Source organism: Phycodurus eques, chromosome 19, assembly GCF_024500275.1.
Source record: "Phycodurus eques isolate BA_2022a chromosome 19, UOR_Pequ_1.1, whole genome shotgun sequence".
NCBI lineage: Eukaryota > Metazoa > Chordata > Actinopteri > Syngnathiformes > Syngnathidae > Phycodurus > Phycodurus eques.
In genome coordinates, this window is record NC_084543.1 from 8,457,133 (window position 1) to 8,483,495 (window position 26,363).

The 26,363-nt window shown below is 42.9% G+C and overlaps 2 protein-coding genes across 9 annotated transcripts; both read right to left on the bottom strand.

Annotated features, from left to right (window-relative positions):
• Window positions 1-1,878: 1,878 nt before the first annotated feature.
• Window positions 1,879-6,646, bottom strand: LOC133418120 (5-hydroxytryptamine receptor 3A-like). The gene is made up of 10 exons (XM_061706512.1): window positions 6,602-6,646; window positions 5,847-6,013; window positions 5,733-5,777; window positions 5,538-5,647; window positions 4,932-5,101; window positions 3,903-4,063; window positions 3,629-3,839; window positions 2,971-3,123; window positions 2,817-2,899; window positions 1,879-2,579 (listed from the first exon to the last, which is right to left on the bottom strand). Exons 1-10 carry the CDS (start codon window positions 6,633-6,635, stop codon window positions 2,361-2,363), a joined length of 1,353 nt encoding a protein of 450 aa, XP_061562496.1. The 5' UTR covers window positions 6,636-6,646; the 3' UTR covers window positions 1,879-2,360.
• Window positions 6,647-7,570: 924 nt separating this feature from the next.
• On the bottom strand, window positions 7,571-26,338 carry rnf157 (ring finger protein 157). Of its 8 annotated transcripts, none has more exons than XM_061706267.1 (19): window positions 26,189-26,335; window positions 25,756-26,088; window positions 23,334-23,452; window positions 21,479-21,567; window positions 18,371-18,520; window positions 18,162-18,279; window positions 17,232-17,417; window positions 17,098-17,145; window positions 16,925-16,996; window positions 16,698-16,857; window positions 16,506-16,618; window positions 15,247-15,476; window positions 15,052-15,142; window positions 14,867-14,975; window positions 14,061-14,278; window positions 13,567-13,617; window positions 13,441-13,489; window positions 11,845-11,955; window positions 7,572-9,397 (listed from the first exon to the last, which is right to left on the bottom strand). In XM_061706267.1, the coding sequence occupies exons 2-19, from the start codon at window positions 25,841-25,843 to the stop codon at window positions 9,273-9,275; spliced, it is 2,127 nt and encodes a 708-aa protein (XP_061562251.1). In that variant the 5' UTR covers window positions 25,844-26,088; window positions 26,189-26,335; the 3' UTR covers window positions 7,572-9,272. The 8 variants fall into 8 exon arrangements, 7 of the variants coding, with proteins under 7 accessions (XP_061562254.1, XP_061562255.1, XP_061562257.1 ...); XM_061706268.1 differs by having other exon boundaries at window positions 17,232-17,275; window positions 17,351-17,417; window positions 25,756-26,329; XM_061706269.1 differs by adding an exon at window positions 10,675-10,709 and having other exon boundaries at window positions 9,309-9,397; window positions 25,756-26,337.
• Window positions 26,339-26,363: the final 25 nt, after the last annotated feature.

Below are 26,363 nucleotides of genomic sequence, written 5' to 3' on the forward strand. Positions count from 1 at the left end.
CACACACACATATATATATATACACACACAAGCAGCAGCAGTGAAACACTAATATGAATAATGAATTGCATTGTTAAGAGGCTATTGATGACGATGTCAATGTCCATATTTAATTTTAAATCAATTCGTTAACTCAATAAAAGCAGCATACACACGCTATCCATTACCTCAGCGCTAACAGTCGGAGTCAACTTGTGGATTTAGAGACCTCAAATAGCTTAATAATAAAGAAAAACAAGCTTTTTTGTATTATAACAATAACCAATAGAGAAAAATAAACATGTTTTTAATATCATAATTAACAAAAAGAATGTTGATCATATGAACAACGTTAACCTCATTTTGATTATCATAATAAGCACAAATAGTCTAGTTTTATTTATATTGGTCATTCCACGGATGTGGTGAAATGTTACAAGCAATTATTAACGGCAAAATGCATTAAAAGGCATCACATATTAACACAGGCACAGTATCGTCAGTAATCACGTATCAACATGTAGATATAAAATAATATTGTATCAAGACATTTCCACCTCCAATTATTTTGCAATAAACCATGTCAAACGCATTTTTGTGGTTTTTGACCAGCGCCGAAGTGTGACGTTTTAGCAGTCATCAACGGAAATAGGCACAGTGTGAAAAATATTGGCAAAATCATGCAACCACTTTGCCAATATCTGCTAAATGGGTACGCCTACCACTCAACAGAAGTTAATGACATTCCACGGCAAGATTTCTTTGAGCCACTTATTAGAAATAGGCATCGGCCTCGTAACTTTGGCGGTCAAAACGCGTTACGAGCAAGCGGCCACTCAATTTCACAACGACCATTTCACTCCGGCTATTTGGAATTGATGCAATAATCTCATAGTAGGATCAATAATCATAGAAGGATTAATCAATTCTGAAGGAGTAGGAGACAAGATTGACTTTCATTTGTAAGTGTCAGTCATATTTTCGTTCAAGCGACTTGGATAAAATAACAAAAACGGTCAACTATTTAAACAAAATGTTTGTTTTTTATTATTAATTTTTTGGGGTTATAATAAAGACAAATTGGCTTAATATAAGCAACATTTATATTTTGCTTTTAATTAAAAAGTGTGCTTATTGTTATGCATCCATCCATTTTCTGATCCGCTTCTCCTCACTAGGGTCGCGGGCGTGCTGAAGCCCATCCCAGCTGTCATCGGGCAGGAGGCGGGCTACACCCTGAACTGGTTGCCAGCCAATCGCAGGGCACATACAAACAGACAACCATTCGCACTCACAGTCATGCCTTCGGGCAATTTAGAATCCCCAATTCATGCATGTTTTGGGGATGTGGGAGGAAACCGGAGTGCCCGGAGAAAACCCACGCAGGCACGGGGAGAACATGCAAACTCCACACAGGCGGGGCCGGGGATTGAACCCGGGTCCTCAGAACTGTGAGGCTGACGCTCTAACCAGTCGTCCACCGTGCCGCTGCTTATTGTTATAATGAATTAAAATTGCCATGTTTTTATGATCAAAATGAACAAAATATAATCGACTTTATCATAATCGTCTTATGACCCCAAAAATAAAGATGTTGGATGGAAGAATTATTTGATATAAATAAAGGTCACATAAAATATTTAAGGTAAAAATATAGTACTGAATAGTGAAAAACATCAAGAAAATACACAAGTATACTGTATAACGACACGTGTTTGCCATGATGGCTTAATGCAGTTTCCCAACCTTTATTAAGCCAAGGAACATATTTTACATTAGAAGAATCTCACAACACACCACTAAACAAAAAAACAAAAAAAATCACAAAAAGTATATAAGTATACTACAATAAGGAATGTAACAGCAATGTGAATTGTCAGCCTGTTTATCCAACCACCCAATCCATTTTCAGTACTGCTTATCCTCACTAGGGTTTGCGGGCGTGCTGGAGCCTATCCCAGCTGACTTCGGGCGAGAGGCGGGCTACACCCTGAACTGGTCCACCAGCCAGTGGGAGGCAACCAGAGGACCGGAAAAAACCCAAGCAGGCACGGGGAGAAAGTGCCAACTTCACAAAGGAAGGCCGAGGCCCAGATTTAAATTCACAACCTCTGACCTGTGAGGCGAGCGTGCTAACCAGTCGTCCACTTTTCCACCTCAGCTTGTTTAGTTGAATGCAAATGTATTATTCTGCTGCATGCATGGCAAAAAGTGGATACACATGTTGATTGTACCTTCTGCCATCTAGTTGAAGATAGATACATAGACAAAACAGTTCTCGAAAATGAAATGCTTGTGAAGTGCAGGGAATTTCCTGCAGCACAGTGGTTGAGAATCAATGAGTTAATGCGTATTTTAAAAAGTTCAGTTAATGGAGACATCTAACTTTTCCAGTCCAGGTACAGGAGTGAAAGAAAGAGGGTGACAGCGGTGAGGTAGAAGAAGAAGAAGACTTTGTTGATTTTGCTGGCCAAGTGCGCAAACTTCCCGCCGTCTTTCTTGCAGCTCAGGTGCACGCTCAGCGTCCGCTGCAGCTCCTTCAGCTCGTCCACGACGAGCAGCAACAGCCGAGACTCAGCGCCCAGCGTGCCGCTGTTGATCTGCGCACACGTTTATAGCGCTTTGATTCACACGGTGCTGCTTAATAAACTATTTTTAATCAATCAAAGTGATCAAATTGAGACCCCTTCGTGACAGGTAGACTAACCCATTGGTTGGAAGTAATGGCTGACCGGTAGACTAACGAATCAACAGTGACATAACCAACCACCATTCCTGGTGGTAATGTGTCCACTCTCAATACTTTAGTCCACACATTTTAATGAGTGACTCTTTACCTCCTGTGGTACAGGCAGCAGCTCGTGTGGTTTCTCTCCGCTCGACACAGACGGACACACAGATCCGGTCTGTCGTATGTCTTCTGAAAACACACAGCGGGTTAGCGTGACGGCGTCAACGGTAGTTCGGGCACTTAGTAGTTCGGAGACGTACCCGTGTCGGCCTTGTCGGTCGGATCTTTCTTCCGTTTGCTCCTGACGCACCTCGCCAGCTTCTCCAACAAGGGCCCCTCAGTCAGGTAGGTCACCATGATGGTCTCGAGCAGGCTGAGTAGCATCAGGGCGAAGATGACGATGCAGTAGATGGCTGACGGGAGGAAAAGTATACAATTGTATAGCCTGTTTTGACAGTCACCCTATGTGTTGCAGTACCAAGACTGGCCTGTGAGAGGTAGCATGGTGCCACAGTCTACCCGCAAACTCAAAGAAGAAAAACTAATAGAAATATATATACAAGAAGCTCACCTAACAACAGTATTAGCTTATCTGGTATATGGGTCATTTTCATATAATTTGAACAATAAACTGTAAAACTAGAAAAAAATAATTCTAATTTAGCAATTTTTTAAAGAACTGTCTTGTTTTTCGATGTGTAAATATCTCCCATGCTGAAACGGCCACATTTAAAGTCCTATTTTCAAAAAGTTATTGATTTAAAATTTTCGGCTTTCAGGCAATCCTTATTGACAGAGCAAAGGGTGTTTAATTAATGTAATCAAAATCAATACGTTGAAAATTGAAGTGCCATGAATAATTTCCAGATGCACTGTACTGTACGTTCCCCGCTTTAGATGACACAATTTATAGTGTACCTATAAGCGGCGTCTTGTTCGACACGGAAGGCAGGATGTCATTGAGGATGAGCAGCAGCACGGAGATGGCGAGCAGCACGGTCACCTTCAAGCCCAATTTTTCCCCATGCTGGTCCGGGATGAAGTAGGAGGCCAGGTCCAGGCAAAGGAAGAAGAGGATGGGCAACAGGAAATTGATGACATGCAGCAGGGGTCGCCTCTTGATGACAAACTGCAAGGACAGGGGTAAGTGTTGCATTTCCGCTTTTATCGGAACTTTGGGACACTGCCGTACCGTGTACACCAGCCTCTCCCACACTTGGTCGTTGAAGCTGATATTGTTGTTGCTCACGGACAAATGGAGAAACTCCCACTCTCCCTGGGAATGCAACATGGCTTTGGTGGAGTCGGTAGCCCGCGACGAGTTCACTACCGAGACGACGCGCAGCTGTTCATCTGCGTCGAGAGGGGGGGGGAAATATCGAAACAATGCAGGTTGGGACAAAAGTAGGGACTGTATACGTTTTTAAATTAACTTATCTAAGCAAGGAAGTATGGGATGGAGGGAGGGAGGCTGTGGGAAGGAAGGAAGGAAGGAAGGAGGGAAGGAAGAATGAAGGACGGATGGAATGAAGGAAGGAAGACTGAAAGACGGGTGGAAGGAAGAAAAAAAGGATGGTATGAAAGGAAGGAAGGGCAGGGACAGAAAGGAGGATGCAAAAGGAATGAAGAAAGGATGGAAGGAAGATAGGATGCTGTAAAGAAGGAAGAAAACAAGGAAGGTAGAAAAGGAAGGAAATAACGAAGGAAGCGAGGAAGTAGGGTTAAGAAAGGATGAGTGGAAGGACTGAAGAAAGGAAAGAAGGAAAGTAAGAAAGGAGGGAGGCAGGAAAGATGGAGGAAAGGATGCTGTGAAGGAAAGGAAGTGAGAAAGGAAAGAAGGAGGGGTGGGAGGAAGGAAGGGTGAAGAAAGGAAGTAAGTAACAAAAACGGATAGAAGGAAGGAAACAGGGATGGTATTAAATGAAAGGAGGGAGAAAGAAGGTTAGGAAGGAACGAGACAAGGGTGTATGAAAGAAAGGACAGATTGAAGCAAACAAGGATGGTATGAAAGCCACACCCAGACTGAAAACCTTAACACTGGCCTTGAAACCCTACTTTGAATACCTTAACCCTTGTTTAAAACCCTAACCCTGGCTTGAAACATTAACGACACACTCTAACCCAGGCTAGAAACGCTTTTCAAAACTCTACAGACTTTTAATTGGCCCACCCTGTATCATAAAACATTTTTTAAAAGCTTTTTCTGTGTAAAGGCACTTACACTTAAAAATTGCAGAGGCCAGCGATATGTTGCACCGCTGCGTGTCGAAGGGGAACTTGTACACGTCCATCATGCACATGCTGACCGCCCGTATGTCCTGATCCAGCAGGACCGTCCCAGTGTGCTTGACGAGCATGTAAGGGTTGTGTTGTGAGTTGTCTTTCTCCACCCTGACAAAACATGCACACAATAAACGGCCTGCTGGCGGTACGCCTTGCGCTCTGTTCTATACCGCTGACCGCAGCGACGTTTACTCACACATAATGGCGACTATAGTTCAGTCATTTCCTTTCCAAAACACGATACGGAGTCAGCCATCAGAAAGTCATTAGGTGACTTTATGTGGAACTAAGAGGCCTTTTGTTATCCAACAATCACTCATTATTGGCATTCACAGCCTCATATTTGTCAGTACGTCTCACGTATACTATTATATATACTATTTCAATGGCTCAGCTCTGCTTGGTCTGCTATTATTACTTTCGTTAAAAAAAAAAGACATACTCAAAGCTTATACATTAAGTGGATGACAGCATAACAGCAGCTGGAGTATACTTTGGTGTATTTGCAAGTCATAGTTATAGTAATAATGCTTTGTGGACTCACATCTCGAAGATGAAGATGTCGGGGATCCACAGCATGTTAGTGGGAAGGGAAATTTCCGTGATCCCGCAAAACTCATCCGGGTCCCAGGAAATGCGTTCATCCGTCCAAGACTGTGGGTTACGGACCAATGACCGGGCACATGTTGAGAACATGTGAACAACAACAACAACAACACCAACAACAACATCCACTCACCATCATCGTCCAGAGTAACGGAATGAAGGTTTGTGTTTTCTCAATCTGTGAAAACATGAATGTCGAAACGTCACCGCCAACTTTCAGCATGAATTCGGCAAATAAACAACGTACCACGCCCACGATGGCGTACAGGAGGATGTTGAGCTCCACCAGGGTGGCACGCGTGTGGTCCAGGACAGGCCGCGTATACTGGAAAGCTCTGTTCCTTGAGGTTAGGTTCAGATGGTCCACGACGTCCTGGTAACCGCACACCTTGCCCGGGGAGGCCCGTCCCACGCCTAGGAACACAGTTACTGAGTGAAGCGTTAACATTTTCAATGTTCAACTCCATTTGCTTTTTATGGACTCAATAAACAAATCTAGATGTTTGAAATTGTCTGAAAAATGTCACTTCACATCTGAATCAACAAGCACACTTTTCGAGAGAGTACATTTTGCAAAAATTACATATGATTAAAATATCTACCAAAGTCCGCACTACCTGGTGGTAGTTGTAAATAAATAAATAAATAAATCGGTATAGTTTCACCTATGAATTGATAATCCCACTTTTGCTAAACCTAATTTGCCACAGATACTGATTACAATGATCTCCAACATATCCTAGTTGTGTTCAAAACGGCTGGAAAATATATTTTGATGTCATTTCTCACGTGAATCTAATTTTTCAAGACATAAATATATACTGGTCACATACTGACAATGAACAAAAGAGCCATCAAAGACTTCATAACCTAGATCTTGATCAACTTGAATGTAGAATGTTTGAATAGAGTTTTACATCAATAATACAACTTTTAAGACATACTTCAGTAATAATGTGCATAACTTAGCCGTTGTTAACATTGAAAAGGTTTAGCTCTTACCTGAGAGGATGAGGACAATGAGCAGCACTTTCATCGTCGCCGTGATGTGACGTTCAGTGGAATAAGATCTTTTTTAAACCCGAGATGACAATCCCCTCCCACTGGCCTTGTAAGAGGACATACATCAGGCCTTGGCGTGGCGCTTGGAAGGGGGGTGCGCTTATCCTGTTATTGCTTTAAAGGCCGCACCGCAAGAAATAAAAGCAGGTGGCAAGACAAGAGGCGTCCGAATGTGGTTTTTAAGGTTGAACTGCAGCACCGAGAGGGTCTCATGTGTGCACACAAATAATGGAAAAGCTCCATGCAGACACACACAAGTCAATTAGAGTGACACTTGATCATCAAAATGACACCGTAATGACATTACACACAAAACCACTCACCGCTTTTATCCGAGCTCGCCAATTATTGTCCACTGACGGGAGTGTCAGAACAGGAAGTTGAACACTTGAAAAAGTAGATTATTTTCTTTATAACTCAATTAGATTATGTACAACAAGGCCTTTGCATTTGGTTGAGAATTTAAATTGTTGTACTGTACTAATGGAGGGGGATGACTAAAACAATTAACACTTTTCCTGGACTAAAACTTTACAACAGTTGCTGGTTATCTAGCTTGTAATGCCACCTAATTATTTAAAAGCATGTACCTCAAAATTGTGGGGCTTTTCTATTATCCACAACAACAAAATAAAACCTAAAATATTTGTTCTTTGGTTTAAAAATATTTTTAAATAAAATAGCTTTTTAAAATAAAACTATTTTGTAATAATTTTCTGTAATTCATTTTTTCCCATGGTGATGGTGTTGCAACAGAATGCGTTCCAATTGCCTTCAATGATTTTGACAAGATCTTCATTTATGGAACGGGGAAAAATGCCACACAATGATGTGAATGGATCCGAACAAAGTTAAGAGGACTCTCTGTCAGAAATAACACAAGCAAAATAATAAATGAATAAAAATAATTCAGTCAAACTCGACTGTGAAGTTGCAAAAAAACAAAACTTTATTGTCTGTCTCACGTTCACGCCTACAATCCTACAAAAGTGGGTTGTTCTTACAGATTATTTGATTCTCCACCTACGACACATTCATACTGTGGCCGTGTGACTGTGATCATGTGACAGCCCGGGAAACGGAGGGCCTCGCGACGCGACACTCACGCAGAGATCTTCATCCTCTTCTTTTCATGCTTCAACTTCAGCCTCATGCACCGCAACGTTACGTCGCCTAGGAAACGGCTAATAGTGCATCAATGTCCCTTTATAATCAGCTACAGTACGTGAGTGTGTGTGTGTGTATGTGTGTGTGTAAAACTTTACAAATGTTTCACATAGTTTCATCCACATTCTAATTAACGACACAGTGCTTCGCAACAGATAAAAACACAAATCAACATCAAGAGGTTAACTAAAAAATGGATCATCGGGATATGAATGTCTCTTACTAAAAGTCCCTTTACAATAGCAAAAAAAAAAAAAAAGTCTACATGTAGCCGACCAGTGCAAACTGAGGAGAAAATGAAGCCATTTTTTATTGCTTGGTGGTGGCTTCAAAAATTGCAATGCAACAATACGGACATGCTAACATGGCTGGGTGGTCGGGGGTACGATTCCAGTTCTAAGAATGGATAAGTGTGGACAGGGATGGGCATAATAATCACTGATTTCTGAATCATCGGCCCCTTTCACACTGCCTCAGTATAGCTGGAAACGTAACAAAGGACAGTGAATTGGAAAACGCAGACCGTCTTAACTTCTTTAAAGGGACCTTTCAAAACAGAACATTCAACGAGAACAAATGTTAAAGATACCAGACTCACAAAAGGTTAGGGATATACGGCTTTCGATCAAATTCCAGGATGAACCTCAAATGCACTATAACTTTCACAGGTGAACTTAATTTGACCTTCTCTAAGCTTTAGAATGTCCGTCCAACTGTTCAATGTTTCAGTACGTTTTGCACAACTTGCTTTTAAGAAGCTGAATGGCCAAATTCAAAACAGCTGTTTGCTCCATGAACATTTCCAAGGACATCCACTTCACTCAAAAGCCCAATATCCCTTACGTTTGGGGAGTAGTGTATACCAATAAATCGATTAACTGAGTGCTAATTTTCCAAAGAATCAAGGCAAACCAGTCAAATGCCCATCCTACCTTAAAAGTAGAACCTCCGCCTGGGAGGTAATCATCCTACATTCGTTTAATGTTCAAGTCCAAGTCTGCTTTCATTTCACATTCAGCAGAGGTTGTCCAGAGATGAGCAGGCTTTGTTTTTAGCATTTAGCGCACTAAGGTAGACCGCCCAACATGGTGATTGCAGATCACAGTAGCCCCTGACTGATTGGCTGGTCATATTGATGAGGAGGAGGAGCAGCAGCAGCAGCAGCAGCAGCAGCAACTTCTAACCATAAACTCACAACATGAAACTGTCACGGGTAAGTTAGACCTACGGGTAATAAATAAAAACAGACTCAAAAATAAAATAGATATAAAAGTGCTCGGATAACACCTCACTGGAGAAGATGGTGGTGCTGGCGGGGTTCCCTGTTCAGCCATTACCCAGCGATGAAGCACAGAGTAGGAAGTTCCACTAGTAGTAGTGTTTGTGTGCGTGTGTGTGTGTGCGTGTGTGTGTGTGTGTGTGTGTGTGCGTGCGTGTGAACGAGCTACACGATAAGAGGCCCACGGCGAGGGTGTTTGGGACTCTGGCCCTCCCGGTTCTCCACCCCCTGCTCCTCCCGGTTGCTGGTGGAGTCCAAAATGGGCCTGTAGCCGCCAAGGTACATCAGACCTGAAAAAGAGATTGTGGTGTTTAACCCCCCCACCCAAAAAAAAGATGCACAATTATGCGTTCAAGTGATTATGTCAGTGTGTGTTAGTGGAAAAAAACGGAAATTAACTATTATAGAGCAGCTACACTACATGAACAAAAGTATTGGGACACACCTCGTCAGTGATGAATGGGCGTTTATCTGGGTATGGGCGTGTTTAAGGAGTCCAAAATTAAAGTCCCTTCAAAAGTCATTGTCAAGTTTTGTTTCTTATTAAATGTTTAAAGATAAGTGCTGAAAATGTGCCAAGACTGACTACCCCTACAACTTCAGAAAATACATCTCCCCTGAAGTTTAATGCATTTTGTGTTATTTGGGCTACTGTGTGTCTGCCGTCTGCCCCCACGCGCATTTCGTTGAGAGGCAGCGGCGAACCGGACGGGCTCCACTGCCCAGCGGCCCCTTGCCGGTTTCGCACCAATTAGAGTAGCCTCCGGAGGTCCAGCGCAACAGGGTTAGGGTCATAAGCCACACAGTTTACCGGCCGCGACGTCACGTGGCGAGGAGGAGGAAGAGGTAAAACAAAAATCATCCACAGGGACCATGGCGCAAGCACTGTTGTGGCCTCATACGGTGCACACCCTTCAGCGGCCACAGCAGCGCGATGCCCGCTGAATTTCAACGGAGACAAAGGAGGGAAAATTGTCCCTGCGTGAGGCTCCACAGAGAGGCCCTCTGTGGCCCGTCGGAGTGAGTGCAATGTGCATCTCTGGGAATTCTCCCCTCCCCGCTTTGGAGCCGTGAGGAGAAGGCACATATTTAATTGACAGCTGAAAGTTCCAGGGAGGCGGGGTATTCAGAGCATTCAGCGACATGCCCACAGCGTCTGGAAGCTAAAAGAATGTCTCAATTCTTGACCATTTTGAAGCCTGATTACACATATTTTTTAATTCATTCATTCATTGTCCCACTTGTTAACAAGACTCTTTTCTGTGATGTGTGTGAATTTTTTTGGGTAACTTTGGGGGGACTTTAAGACCTTTTTAGGGGCACTGTCAAGAAATTTAATACACCATTGTGTATTAATGGGCATTTTTTAATCAGAATTTTTAATACAGTGATAGTAGAAACACTACAACATCTTGTAGAAAGTCTTCCCAGAATGGTACAAGCTTTTATAACTGCTCCATTTTCATTTCCTGTAACGTCCCAATACTTTTGTCAAATGTAGTCCAAGTGCATAATGGACCCAAAGAATTATTGAGTCAAATCTACAGTCTCAGCCAACACTGCATACCTAGTCCTCAATATGTACCGGGCACGACTCCTCATCTTTCCATCCAAAAGAAGGCGAGAGAAGGGGAGAAAGGGCGGGGGAGGAGGAGAATACAGGATGGGAGGAATTCACAGGAAGAAGGAAGAGATAACAGAAGACGTTTTACGACACACACACACACACACACAGAGAAAAAGACATCACGCACGACATTTGAGCTAAAAACACACCACATGGGGAAGGGAAGCGGGTTTGTGAAGAGGATGGAGGACATCAAGGCAAACAAGACACTAAATTAAAATGTTCATACAAAGCAAATGAACACACTTGATGAAGGGTGTACTCACACTAGGCTATTCGAACAGTGTACGAGCCCACATGACATCTGGAGTCCATTATGTTTTATGAATGATTACCTAAATTTTGCACAGTAGAAATAAATATAAAGACGCTAAATAAGTTACAAACTCAAAAAAGTCAGGCACATTCCAAGCAATGTACGTGCCATCATGACTATTTCATCCTTCCTCTTGAATTATGACCTCCACCTTGTATAATACAAACAAAAGACTTGAAATAAGCCACAAGTCAGAAAATTCTGGCACATATGTGTACAATGATTCCTCCTCTCAACAGTTATTAAAGCTAGTCGCCATCTTGCACAATAGAAATAAACCAAACCACTGGAAATAATCCACAGTCAAAAAAAGTCCACGTCACGCTCGGCATATGACCATAAAAAATGCGTGTTATGATTAATGTGATCGCTCCTCTGGCCAGTAATTCACAACAACTGCCACCTTTGACATCAGAAAAAAAACAACTTGGCATGGTTCAAATGCCCAAGTGTAAGTCTGCCCCGAGCTTGGAATAAAGGAGAGGAAAGGAGAACAGGGATCATGTTGGACCGAGACTCTTCTCTGACATGTTGACAGAGAACATGCACGTATGAAGCACACGTGAAGAACATGGACACACACAACAGGGCTTAAGGATGGAGGGTGCGCACAGCTACTTAGTTCTAACAAGCGATGAAGCAGCAAAGGGAAGAAAGGAAAAAGAGGAGATGCTCGGAAGCCCACGTTAGCGTCTGCCGCCATTCATTCTTCCCTGTGTTAGCCTAGCGAGCTAACGTCAGAAGCCTCATGCCTTCTCCCTCCCTCTCTTCACTTCTGGTCGGCGTCCACTCACCGGCGAATCGGCCGTCAGGAGCCTGCTCATTGTCCAAGCCCAAAGAGGGCGTGTCACACAGGGCGACGCCCTGATTGTTATTGGCCAACTCGGGAAACCTGCTCCGCCCACCTGCAAGCGAGGGCACATGTCAACAAGAGCAGCCAGGCACAGCGGGGAGTGGGTCACAGGCAGGAAGGGAGGTGGTCGGCCATGCTAGAATGAAGCATTGCTGAATGCGTGTCCTTCATTACGTTTGTTTTCAGAGTAATGTCATCATAAGTGAGTTTTTGAGTGTTTTGGGATTGTCTTTTGCTTACAGATTTTCACTTATCGGGCTTGGTACCTAACCCCCACGAATAGTGAGGCGTCACTGTATATCGTGTATATTGTTGTATGTTATAACTTATGTGTATGTGTTTGCTACAGTGTACTGAGGAATAAACAAAAAAACACATTTTGGCATGTGTAATGCATGACTGGTGGGTGCACATGTTCGCACTAATGAGGACAAAAAGGCAAGGATGGTTACGTGATTGGCATTCAACACACAAACACACACACAGACACAGACACACACACACACGCAGAAGCCATCTGGCAATGCTGGTACAGACAAACACGCACGTACCCGCACACACACACATGCATCCTGTAGTTACACATAGACGTCCACAGCCTGTCAGGTGGCACTTGCTCCCTAAAGAACTGAAAGATTATTCATGGGACTCACTCGTGTCACGCACAAAAAAAAAAACACACATCCACACATACATAATTACATGTCACGGGCTGTCTGATGAAAGGTGACCTTGTTGTTGTTTGCTATAAGTCCTCTGCTGTGTGTTTGTTGGCTCACCATACACAAAAGTGCATAATGGAGTAAATGAAGTCAAACTGTAATTAATACGTATGACATGAGGGCGTAGTATTTTACATGCAAATGCAAGCTTGGAAGGATATACAACCTCATCATGCTCTAATCCATTGAAATGTGAATTTTCTAGTTCTAGTACTAAACCATGTATATTACACCAGTGATTCCCAACCACTGTGCAGTGGTACATAAAGTAAGCCGTGAGAGATTTTCAAGTGTGTTGAGGGAAATGATCCAATTTTTCTTAATTTATCCGAAAATTATAATTTATTTACAAAAAGGGTTAGGGTCTATCTATGCCAGCAACGTATAGTGACAGGCACAATAAATAAATGCTCTTCCACTAGATGGCAGAAGGTACATACTAAACCTGTGTGTCCACTTGTTGTCAATCATAAAACTCACTAAGTCCTGGCACGCACAAACTGATAAGTACATTTGTGAGTAAATTGAGACAAGATTGAGACAAGATCAAGATTTCCGTATATATACTTTTAGGGACATTGTTATTTGGGCGTGTTATTTCTAATCTTGGTTTAATATAGGTTGGGAAACACTGTAACACACTTAACATGCATTTTCATCAGGCACTGCTCCATTGTGTTGTCAATCCAAGATATGTGTATCATACATATATTCCATGTTATACGGAAGATTTCAAAATTATTATTATAGTGCCATCAGTTTGCACAGAGCATGTCTGGCAACGGTGTAAAGTGAGGGGTGGTCATTGTAATTACCTTTGCCATTCGATGGCGAGGAGCGGTCCTCTTCCGTGACATCGTTTCCCTAAGAAAACAAAGTTAGGAGCTCAAAGAAATGTATTCATTGAGCATTGATGCACATCATCATCATATGCAAGTCACCTCTGAGTCCTGCTCCTCGACAGCCACAGAGTACTTCAGTTCTGTTGTCTCCTTGGAAAGGGGGAGAACCACAAGTCAATATTTTCATTTGTATTGAAAAACATTGCTCATTGTGTCCATTTCTATTCTATTAAAATGCAATTACAGTGGTGCCTTGAGATGACGAGTGAACCGACGTCAGAGTTTTTCGAGATACAAGCCGTCATTCGGGCGATTTTCTGCATAACTTGCAAGTGCAAACTTAAGATTTGAGAGCTGTATGGTAGCAGTGAACTCAACTCACTTCACAATAAGCAGCACATTGGTAAATACTGAACAATTAATGCCACCCCCAGTTGAAGTTCACTCTCAAACTAAATAATTGTGTTTTGAGTTACGAGTATGGTCACATAACGAATTAAACTTGTATGTCAAGGCATCATTGTAACATGAAAATTAATTCATTACAAACCCTTTAACAACTCATTAGATTACACACCACCACAAATATTTACCCCTTCCAGCTGTGAGGGTCCTCGGCTCTCCATGGGGGTGTCCCGGTTCTCCTCGCTCTGCGCATCAACCCCCTCCCGGCCCCCCCCGGGCTCGCCGTCCGCCCCAGCCAGGTAGGACCCTGACATGGAGGACATGGTGTCAGTGCTGATGTGGGAGTGCTGCGAGTGGGACGAGGCCATGGACATCACTGACTGGGCCAGGCTGCTGCTCACTGGGTCTGGCAGACACACGGAAACACACATCACGATCCGACGCCATTTTAAAAGACCGCGCAAGACAACTGATTGATGTTCGGCCATCTTTTCTTCCAAACAGTCTTCCTCCGCTGCCAGTTCATTGCCAAAAAAAAACTCCTGTGCTTCGTGATACATATCATATTTGAGAAAAGCACAGACGATTGATGAAAAGTCCAAAGTAATAACGACAGAAGGCAACTATCAGATCCATTAAATGCTCAGATGGCACCAGGTAATAATTTATTCATGTTAAAACACTCCATAAATTGCTTTTGCTTTCAACATTTTGTCTGCATTTCAGAATTACTGTAAAATTTGCCCGCTAGAAAGGTGGTTTATTATTACGCTACTAAAATGTGATTGGTCAATAATACTTATACAGTAAATGGAAAGCAGAACATGTTCGATCCTGGAATCTTCTTCACAACAGCTTCTGCGTTTGGTATTCAGTAAGTATTTGCAGAAATAGCAGGTTTTTTTTGTGACGACCACTGCATACTATTTAAACAACAGTAGTTCATTGACACTGTTTTTGAAGATGACTTTTAATGGATTACGTTTTGTGTTACCTTCAGGGGAAGTGATAGTGGAGGAGAGCGGAGTTCCGGTGCACGGCGACTGATCGATGGCTCCGGAAGAAGAGAGAGTTAGATTTTCACTGTCTGGCGTGACTCCACACTGTAAAAATAAAGAAAAGCAGTGTTATAACAGGAGCTCCCAACCCAACAAAATATCCCCCCGAAAAAATACACACCTCCTGCGGTTTGTGGCGACGGGCCTCTAATTCACTGCAAGACTTCTCGTCCTCTTCCTCGGGAAGCACTGAGGAATCCTGGGAAAGCGACCTAAAATATGCATACTTGTGGTTTGGAACAGCTTTGAAGAAGTTTTAAAACAATCAACAGCAAAAAAAAAATATTACAATCATAGGATGAGCACATTCACTCACTTGGAACTGCTCTTCTTGAGTTTGAGCCCCTGACTTGAGTTGGAATGGTCCAGCGGGGAGAGGGAGCGGGCCGCCGCCGGGTGGGCTTCACTGCCATACGGGGGCAGTGCCCCCGACACGTGACTGGGGCCGGAGTTGAGAGGGGGCGCCACGGAGGACGTGGCTAGGGGGCCGTTGAGAGCCTCCAGCAGAGACACGGCCTCGTAACCCGGGGGGATGTGCTCAGACGCCTGCAAAAAAGCGCATCGGATGTACTTTAACAAGACGTATGTTGAAACCATTACCCAAGCACGCCATCCCCTCAATGCAAAACATGCTGCAGCTGGCACAGACACCAGCGCTAACATTAGCATTGACCTTTCTAGTACGAACAAGGCTAGTTTGTCTCAATAACTGGCTGAAGTTTTTGCTTTGTTGTTAAAATTTTTTTAGTATAAGGATTCCTGGTCAAGAGACACCATTCTATTGAGAATTGCATCTACTCGCAAATTAACTAAAACCTTTCGCTGAAAAACTCACCTATTAGCGCCTATCTGCATATTTTTGTGCACTTTCTGTGACACCCTAAGATGCCGCCCAAACGCCCTGCTGCTTTTAAGGCACCATGTTAGCATAGGAGTACCTAGCATCGGCTAGCAGCAGATGGCCGGCCGGCTTGAGGCCAAACAGCAGCGAAATGGGGTTGATGCCAGAGAAAGTACGGTGGTAAACTTCTCTAGAAGGTACAGAGAAAGGTCCAGCTCGAAATTGCCAGTGGTGCAAGTTAACAGCTGGTAACGTAAGGCACAGTAGTCCCCTACTCAAGACAGAGCTTTATACTGTAGAGCGATATACTGTATGTGGGTAAATACATTTTATGCATCACCGAGTCAAAAACATACTAAAATGGCTAATAGGAAAGTCCTAATGGGTATTTTTACGTTACAAAACAGCGACAAACACTCCAGCATCCTTGTACTTCCAGAATCCAGTGTATTTTTTTAAAACTCAAATCATCTGTAAACCATTTAATTTTAGGGGATTTTTGTGAGATGAATTTTAAATAATATTAAAGTGTTTGGGATCAAAATTGGGGAGTATTGGGTTTAAAATATGAAAACAGGCAATTATAAACATTTTTGGGGGGTAAGGATGTAGACTATTTGGAATTTTTTTTGCTATTAGCGAGTGTTCGCAGTATTTTGGTAAACAAAACATAGCATGCTGTGTCTTTGTTTTCCCAATCACAAACTTAGCTCATATTAGCGCCTTAATAATACCGAGTGTTCCTCAGAGTCCGACGTCTGTGAAGTGATGACGGGGTTAAAGCTGGTTGGTGTCAAAGGGCTGAGTTTCTTCCTCATAGCTCGGATCTGCAGCAGAGCCCTGAAGGCTAAAATAAAGAAGAAAAAACACAGTTTGAGAATGTTTAGCAAAAGAGCACCTCCTCGCATTTGTGTGTGTGGACTCACGCAGTCTGCAGATGGGGCAGCAGTTGGCCTGATAACGCAGCGTGTCGGCGCATGCGTTGCAGAGACACAGGTGTCTGCATGGCAGGATGAGTGTGTCGCGCACGTCCGACAGACACACTACGCACTCGGCGCTGTTGTCGCTGATTTCGTCATCGGCCACCTGTAGATAAAAGATGCACAATCGCATCAACACAGGCGTAATAGGAGCAGACAGGAAGAGCCTTTACCTTTGATTCCTGGCTGTTATACTTGTTCTCTATCCCGTAGATCTCCTGTAGTAGATAACTCACTCCATCCACCTGGGAATTGAAAGAAGAAATTAAGTCACATCTCCAGGGGACATCAAAGCGTTGTTTCAAAAAGATTGGGAAAATATTTGACAAAAGGTATGTGTGCTCACCACTTGTTTCTGCTTCAGAGGCTTCACACAGTAGCTGCCATCCATGTGCTGCCAAGGAAAACAACAGTATGAGAAACTCTACTTTCCATGCGCATATTCAGCATCATTAAGGATTTTGTTGCAATCAAGTTTACCTTTTCAAACGTGGCTAACAGTATGTGAGAGTGCCCCATATGTTCTGCATACAGAAAACATAAAAACAACGTAATTTGAAGCTCCACCTGCAACACCACCGCATCGTAGCAGAACTCACCATCACCCTCGTCGACCACGGCCTGCACCGCCATGGGGAAGATCTCCTTGTCCGTGTCAAACAGCAGCTGGGGAGAACAAACAGGAGGCGTTATAACGTAATACGTTGTCCTTACAGCAGAGGTGGGAGCAAGTCACATATGTACAAGTCCCAAATTTCTGTGGCAAAAGTCAAGCAAGTTGAGTCGAGTCCCTACTTAATTTCAAGCAAGTCGAGTCATTACTTGGGTTAAGCAAGTCAGAAGTCAAGTTATACACTCTTGCTCAGACATAACATATATTCGCACATTAGTGACTCAGCACTCAGTATCTGCTTTTGCGTTAGTTAGCTGTACTAACACATTCTGAATCACTGAGTTTTTAATGGTCCCTAACCAGTCTCCTTATTGTATATTACATTGTCTTCTCAATTAAACACATTAACCAACATGAAGCTTAATGTTTGACCAGCTATCCATGAGCACAACTGTGACGTTAACATAGCTTACCTTATAGTGACAGATGAAGTTAGATGTCTTATTTTTGACACTTGCTTCATGAAGTGGCCTCTGCGCTTCAGTTCAGATCATAGCCTGATATGGGTTGCCAGGTTTGCGTGCACTACACATAAACCTTTTTATCAAAAATTTAAAAACTGGCACACAGGCAACCAACTTACAGGTCATGAAGATCAACTCTTAATCAAGTCTAGTCACACGAGTACCACGTCGGACTCAAGTCTTTTATAAGTTTTAGCCAAGCAAGTCCCAAGTCCTAAAATTGGCAACTTATGTCAGAGTCAGAGTCTGCAAGCAACTAGTAAGAGGACTAACCTCTTCGTCTGCCCACTCGCTGAGGTTGACGGTGTGCGATGGCAGACAGAACTGCTGGCTCACCCCTCTCTTGAAGTGCACCGTCTCCGACTGCAAAGAGCTGTCCTGGGGCAGGTAGCTAAAGGCAACCAATGCGTTAAGGTCAACCAGTGCACTCACACAAATGAAGAGGTGCAGGCTACGCCACTGCACTCTCTCTGAGAACTTACACTGGCACACCGTTGTGAAACTCCTCTATAGCCTGGTAGTAGATAGTGATGGCCACCTGCGTGTCGGCGTCAAAAGTGAACTCCACGTTGTAGCAGGCCCGCTGCTTTCCCGCCTCGTCATCGCCCGGCAACTTTAGGTCCTCGCTGCACCTGCAAGGTAAAGCAAGAACTTTTTTTTTTAACCTTGAAATAGTCTTTTTTTTTTAAAAGGTGCACTGGATTTTAATAAGGGGACTGTTGTTGACAGTGGTGTCATTTATCATTGTGTCAGTCAGTGTCCTCACTTCCAATAATCTCTATGAACAATTCCAGTCTGGTTTCCGCCCTTTCCATACTACAGAAACAGCACTTATCAAAATTACCAACGACTTCCTCCTGCCAGCTGACTCTGGCCTAGTCACCATCGTCATCCTCTTTGATCTGACTGCAGCTTTTGATACCATCTCTCACACCATCCTCCTGAACAGACTCCATCACATTGGCATTACACACCTCCAATGGTTCAGTTCTTACCTGTCCAGCCGCACCCAGTTAGTTCAAATGAAATCAGTCCAATCCCATTAGTCTTTAATTTCTTCCGGTGTGCCCCGAGGCTCTGTCTTGGGTCCCCTCCTTTTTATCACCTCCATCCTGATTCTTGGCAACATTTTTCGTAAATTCAATTTACACTTTCACTGTGATGCAGATGACACCCAGCTCTACCTCTCCACCAAACCGACCACCACTCTTCCTCCTTCCTCCCTTACTGACTGCTTGTCTGTCTGTGAGTCTGGGTGTCATCTTCGACAGCACACTCTCGTTTCAAGCACACATAAATAACATCACCCGGTCCACATACTTTCACTTACGAAACATAAATCGCTGCCATCCATCCCTCACCCCCTACACTGCTGCTGTTGTTGATCATAGACTCGTCAACTTTCCACCTGGATTATTGCAACTCCCTTCTATATGGTCTCCCCCACTGCAATAACTACAGCTTCTCTATAACTCTGCCGCCCATGTTATCACAAGGGCAACCTCCACTCACCACATCACTCCAGCTCAGCAACAACTCCACTGACTGCCTGTCCAATACCACATCCAATATAAAATAGTGATCTGAACCGTCAAGGCCATGAATAACCTCACCCTGTCATCTCTTTTGGATCTCTACATTTCCATATCCTCCCGCTCTCTCAGATCTTCGTCCTCCATCAATTTCACTGTCCCTTCTGCTCATCTGTCCACCGTGGGGGACAGAGCCCTCAGCCGCTCTGTCATCTGTCTTTGGAACTCCCACCTGACCTCCGAAACACAGACCAAGTAACCCTCTTCAAATCCTACTTCAAGAAACACCTATTCCGAACTGCCTATTCACTTGAGCATTTCCCATATTATTTCCAATTTTAATTGATGTTTTATGTACTGTTATTTTTATGGTACTGATTTGATTTAACTATGTTTGTAAGGTAAACTTGAGTATCCAATAAGATGCTTATAAGTAAAAAGAATAATGTCTTAGTTATTTTTTTGTTATTATTATTATTTATTTTGTATTAATTATTATTATTATTGTCACTATCGTTATTATTCATAGTAGTAGTAATAATATTAGTAGTAGTAGTATCAGTTATCATTGCTTTGACTTGTGAGCGAAATTTTGAGATCTGAGCGCTGTATGGTGGCAGTGACCTCAACTCACTTCACAACAAGCAGCAGTTTGGCAGATAGTAAACAATTTGTCATAAATTACGTTTCTTGCCACTGAATTTAAAGTTTACTTTCAAACTAAACATTAAAGAAAAAGAATTACACCTTGTGAATGTAAAACAACCACATTAACTTTGCCTTAAAGTCCGCAACTGAACGCATAATGGGAAACACCACAGACAGACAAACGAAAAGCATCTCTTACAGTGTTAGAACCCTTTAAGTAACGGCTATTTGAACACAAACGGTGGAACACATGTAGACAGATAATATAACAATACTCACAGGAATTCATTCTTTATCCTCTGTGAAGAACAACTAGTATTACTATGGCCCGAGGAGCTGAGATCGGCTCCCTGTACAGTATGTACAGTTTAACCATATGTCTGTATTATACTGCCCCCTATTGGCCAAGGTGCACACAGCAGAAGGAAACCATCCACACACCCAGTTTCCGTACCGCTTATCCTCACTAGGGTCGCGGGCGTGCTGGAGCCTATACCAGCTGACTTTGGGCGAGAGGAGGGGTACACCCCGAACTGGTCGCCAGCAAATTGCAGGGTACACATACACAAACAACCATTCGCACTCACATTCACACCTCCGGACAATTTAGAGTCTTCAATCAACCTACCATGCATGTTTTTGGGATGTGGGGGGAAACCGGAGTACCTGGAGAAAACCCACACAGGCACGGGGAGAACATGCAAACTCCACACAGGGAGGCCGGGTTTGAACCTGGTCCTCAGAACTGTGAGGCAGATGTGCTAACCAGTCGTCCAGCATACCGCCCAAAAGGAAACTAATTGACGCAAAAAAATGGGGGGAAAAAAATGCTTAACATCTTAATGTCATTGTTGTATATTTTTATAAAGTGCAATACTATGGAGTGCTGTTTTTCTTATTGAAAAACATGATATAAACGTTGTTGGGCTTTTTGGGATGCTGGAACGGATTACTGGCAGTATAATTCATTTCAGTGGGGGGTGTTTTGAGTTACGAGCATGATCATGGAGCAAATTAAACTCCTATCCCAAGGCACCACTGTACAATTGTTGTTGGTTACTTGAAACAGGGCGTATGAAAGCCTAACCTAGGCTAACGAGTAATATGCTGCTTCGCCAAAACATTATTATTACCATTAATGAAGATCCAGATAACAGTGAAGATTGAGGAATTTATACTCACTTTTAGCCATTTTTGTGCACCCTAAAATGAAAATGACACTGTATAGACGTCTATTGGTGTTCTCCCAAAACCAGAAGTCGGCGTCTCACAAATACACTGACAAACAAATAGCCATTTCTGTCACTTTTGCTAACAGTTGAGCTTTTGCAACTGAACTCTAAAGCCTCGATTTAGCGGTCGCTGCTCATTAGTCAGCACTTGTGCAAGAGGAGTTGTATTACAGCGTACCGTACAAGGCGCAGTGTGTCCTTGCGGATGTTAATAAGGCTCCGTAGCGTCTTCACCGGTTCCTGAGGTGGAGGGGCTGCGTATGGGAACTAAAAGCAAGAAAAAAAAAACAACAAGCATTTAAGTAAAGTTAAATACACACTACGAGATGATGAGGAGTGGCCGCAACATTCCTTTCGTACCCACCATGGCTACTCCTGATTTAACCTAAACATTAAAGGATTTTCATTGGACAGCATGAATAAAAGAAATTTGCTGTGCTTCCCAGGGCGATAGTTACAAGCCGTGGATTAATCTTTGATGCAACTTTCACCAAGCCCCCGCCTTTAGGATCAAACATCCCTTGGTTACATCTACAAACTTGACCCTGGCTGTGTTTCTTTTTGATTTTCTTCAAAGCCACAAACTGCTGACGGCGCATAAAAGAACCAATCTTAGGTGCGAGAAACATGCAGGATGTGGTGGGATAACTCCACACATTACACAAGCCTCGCTCATGTGTTTACGCGGCCGTGAATGGCAGTAGCGTTATGCATCTGGGGCTCGGTGGGAGTCGTGCCTGTAAAGCACACACGCCCTGTGCTGAAAAGTGTCTTTCATTAGACAACAGTCCGGGTCTTATTGGAAATTTCACAGCAGTCATTCCCGCTTGTGTATATTAAACACCAGATGAAAACACTCAGTTCCTTATGGGAGATTATTCCATGTGGGAGGGGGGAGAGAAGTCTCTAAATATAGCCTGTCCGTGATCATATTTGTAGGAGAGCCAGAGCGCAACAACTCAAGCTGGGTTTATGATTTTACTGCACCATCTGCTCACAAGCCAACGGTGTTATATAATGCTGCTTTGAGCGTCTCATTCAAAGAGAGATGAAGCGAGGGGGGGAAAAAAAATAAAATAATCTGAATTCTGAGCCCGTGGGAGGATTTTAAATGCCCACATTATCTGGGAGGAAAAGCCTACTGCTAATTTTAGTCTGAGTCTAGACATAAATGGCAGAAAGACCACAAGCTTCACTTCAAAATTCTCTGCTTGTGAACTGAACATTCCGGTTACATGATCGGAACGCCACGGGAGAGAACGGGAGAACGCCTCATCTCTTGGTACCGTCTCCCCTGTCATTTATAATTACTCTGACAAGATGACACATTCCTGTAAATTGCAGTCAGGCAGAGTGTGGAAAGCTGCTAAACGCTGCAGCAGGATGCCATCAACTGAGGTGTTGTGTATAGTCCATCAACACGGAATAAATGCCGATTACAGAGCAGGTTGTCAATTAAAAGTGTGAAAAACATGAAAGAAAGTGATTTAAAAATATATATTTTTGTAAAAAATATTAATTTGGTATTTAATTGTAATTTTTCTTTAGGTTTTCATTTTTTACATTTTTATTTTAGCTTACAACGAATTTGTGGTTGAATTAAATGTAATTTTTCCTTTTTAACTGTAATTTTTTTCATTTCAAAAACATTTTTAATGAAGTACTTATTCTTATTTTTATTTATTTGTTATTTATTGTAATTTTTACAGTTACCTTTTCAAATTAAAATAAAAAACGCAATTACAATATTTTAAATCATGGATTGAATAAACCGAATTAGTTTCCTTCAGAAAATTTGAACATTTACAAAAATATTTGACTTTAATCTTCAACTTGTCTTTACATTTCTTGCTATTTGAAACAAAAACAATTATATGTATATATATATTTTTTTTAATGGGTGAAATGCAACACCTCCTCGGTTAGCTAGCTCAACCCAGCAAAGAAGCAAAAATTTGTATTATTACTAATTCAGCAATAAGTTGACCTTCAATTGGTACTTTACATGTGGTGACCACATTGAGAATACTTACCGCTACTGGTCTGGTCCCGAGGAAGTTGAGGTCAGTGTTTTCTCCAAACAGGTAACCTTCAGGGTGGGTGGAGTCAAACTTCTCCCCGCCCATGATAAAGTGGCTGGCAAAGTAACTTCCTGCGGACCGAGAGGATAGATAGCAAAATGAATTCAAATGGCAACACAGACCAAAAAATGTAATGGCTTCTTCTATCACCCCACTAGGAAATTGATAAGATAGCTAGCTTTGTGTAATCCTACTCGTGAACCAACAAAGAAAGCATAACCTCCTTGCCCGAGGTATCAACCACTAACATCGAGGACGAATACTTAACTATATATTAATTTCATATACACCTGTGGCTAAAAAGCAGAATATTAAGAAGAGTTTTCCTGCCTCCGAGATGAAATGCTTATATTGAAAGTTGGTGATCGTGCTGTCAATGATTGGGGCTATCATTGCCAGTGGCCTCTCAAATATCTTCAGATGCATCCTGGTGCCATTGGTCCCATTTTTCTGTTGCAACAGATTGGTTGGAGACAGTGAGCGAGGGTCACTCGCCACCCGTCATTTGTTTTCAATTGTTCAGTTCCGTCTGGTTCAGCCACATCGCTCGGTGTGCGCCTGTCTTAAAACACACGGCCTGCTTTTTAAACACAGGGAGGAATGACAAGAATGTAATAGTAGGCCTCCGGATACATATTTGACAGGATGTGGGAGGTGTGCTTCGAGTCTGGCACCTTCATGACTTGTTTCGCAAGCCTGCGGACTAAAAGAAGACTGAATGACAGCTCTTGAAGCAGGTTGGCGGCTTTGTTACCAGATACCACTCACGGGATCTGGGTCTGACAGATCAGTTTCATATGCAACCTTCCTTCCTCTTCCCCTAACCCTGACAGGATGATACCAAACAAAAAGAACATGCAAATTTGATTTTAACAGGGACATATGAAAATGAATATTATGATCTCTCGAGGGCCTACCCACCCATCGAGTGATAAATTAAACAACCAGGAAAATGTTTCATCTGTCTATTTCTGAACATGTGTCTGTGAGCCAGCCGCTCTGCACTTCTTCATGGCCTAATTTACATAATAACCGCCCCCACTCCGGGTTTCTCTGCCCACCATATGATCAGCTAGGCTGGGCAAAGATCCAGAACCACTTTTAAGCAGTGGCCTGCCCATGCACCACATACACACAGTGTAGTGTATGAACTGTTATATCCATGAGTGAAAATTATTTCATTGTCTTTATGGGTACTGTTTTTTTTTTTTTTTTTTTTTTTTTTAAACACACCCGCAAACAGAAAACATTTGCTTGCTGTTCAATCCCCCAGCTCCACCCGCGGTTGTCATGATAACAAAATCTGTACTCGCCATTAACCAAGAATATGGAGCGGGGTGTCCAGTCAACAAGAAATCTGTGTAGTGTGCTCTAAATCTTCATCCTTCGTGGGTTTTGAGACCTAAACAGTGGGAACTTTTGTAAATAGTTATTTTTTTTGTTTTTTAAACGTCTCCCCTTTCATAACAACAAAACCGTTGGCCTCACAATAACCAAAAGTCTATTTCTTCTCCTCTTGCAGCCAGACAAAGTAGATTTGCTCATACTGCAACAGTTGACAGCGGCAAGACCACCTCACAGCGCGATGGATGATGATGCAATTTATTAGTGTGACATCAAAGTGCAATCGTGTTCCCAAATTCAGTTTGAGGTGTCTTTTATGTCAATATGAGAGAAATGTTTCTTTCAACATCTATCTGTGATCTTTCAAATCGGATCGCAGCTACCCCTGCGGGCCACGCTGCAATCAAACAGGATGCATGCAAACACACGACTCAGTCTGAGGTCCAGAGAGCTGGGCTTTAAATTTATACTCACAGGGTGCCATTCAAGCTAGGACTGCCACTGATTGCGCTTGTAGAGGGAGAGAGAGAGCTGTTATCTTAACTTGAACTGGATATCTTTGGCTTATGAAAGTGATATCTATCACTTTGGTTACATTTACGGATACAAGAGAGTTCTAAATATTAGGAGCAGATCCCGGAATGTTGCGGTGCATTGAGCAATCTTCAATTAATGTTCAATTAAATGTATCAAAATCAACTTATTATCTTTATAAAGGCAGAATTTAATTTTAAATCGGCAGGTCTCACAGGGCACTGTACAATATAACAAATCACCAATCCAATGACAAACTGCACTGTAAAATTGCATTCCAGTCACTGCGAAATACGACTAGCTATGTAATGTTGCACTGAAGGCCTTTATGCCATCGTGAAGCCAGCTTGTCAGCAGCCTCTGGGATCATGTGGTCACTACTTTTTCATCGTTTGAACTCAAAACACGATCACCTGCAATAGGCCGACGCTCTGCACCGTGAAACCATAACACACGCATACACACACATTGGGTTGACCTGTTGTTGGTACCTTACCAGATTTCGGTGGGTAACGGTACACCGAACTGGACGGAATATCCACTTCTTCCACGCCTATGTTTTGTCTGCTCGCGAAAACCCCCATCTCCAGTCAAATGACAATAATAAAGACCAAATGGACATTCAGCTTCGCTTTTTTAAACCCCTTCGATGATGATTACTTCGACTCATTTATTCCACTTGGCGCTTGCCCCCTTGTGTCCATTTTCGTGAAAATGGATCGAGCACCCCCTTCCACACCGTGGATGTGACCGTCTCGGGGATTAGTGGCTGGTCCGCTGGTTGTTTGTCCTCGCCGGTCAGCGAGGAAAGCAGCAGTCGTGGGATTCCCTTTAAAAACAAACGAGTTTAATCGGGATTTATAACGCAGCGATGTATCGATGTACAACCAGGTGGCGGCAGGACGCTGGTTTTAAATCAACCCCCCCACCTCGGTGCTGTCAAAGAGGTCTGCGGATCCCGTTGACGTCACAAATCCGGACCTTGGTTTTGGCGCAGTCCTCTTTCTCTCTCGCGCTCTACTCAATGCCCCCTCTCTTTCTCTCTCTCTCTCTCTCTCTCTCTCCAGTTAGCAGCTAGCATAGCCGCCTCATATATTAGCCTAA

Excerpts from the sequence above, each read along its gene's own strand:
- LOC133418120 (XM_061706512.1), bottom strand. The coding sequence starts at position 6,635 with ATGAAAGTGCTGCTCATTGTCCTCATCCTCTCAG. Across the intron at positions 4,064-4,931 it reads GGCCTCTGCAATTTTTAAGT|ATGAACAGCTGCGCGTCGTC; the intron begins GTAAGTGCCTTT and ends CTCTCGACGCAG. Across the intron at positions 3,124-3,628 it reads GAACAAGACGCCGCTTATAG|CCATCTACTGCATCGTCATC; the intron begins GTACACTATAAA and ends TCCTCCCGTCAG.
- rnf157 (XM_061706267.1), bottom strand. The coding sequence starts at position 25,843 with ATGGGGGTTTTCGCGAGCAGACAAAACATAGGCGTGGAAGAAGTGGAT. Across the intron at positions 18,521-21,478 it reads GACACACTGCGCCTTGTACG|GTGCAGCGAGGACCTAAAGT; the intron begins GTACGCTGTAAT and ends TTTACCTTGCAG. Across the intron at positions 17,418-18,161 it reads GCGAGTGGGCAGACGAAGAG|CTGCTGTTTGACACGGACAA; the intron begins GTTAGTCCTCTT and ends TGTTCTCCCCAG.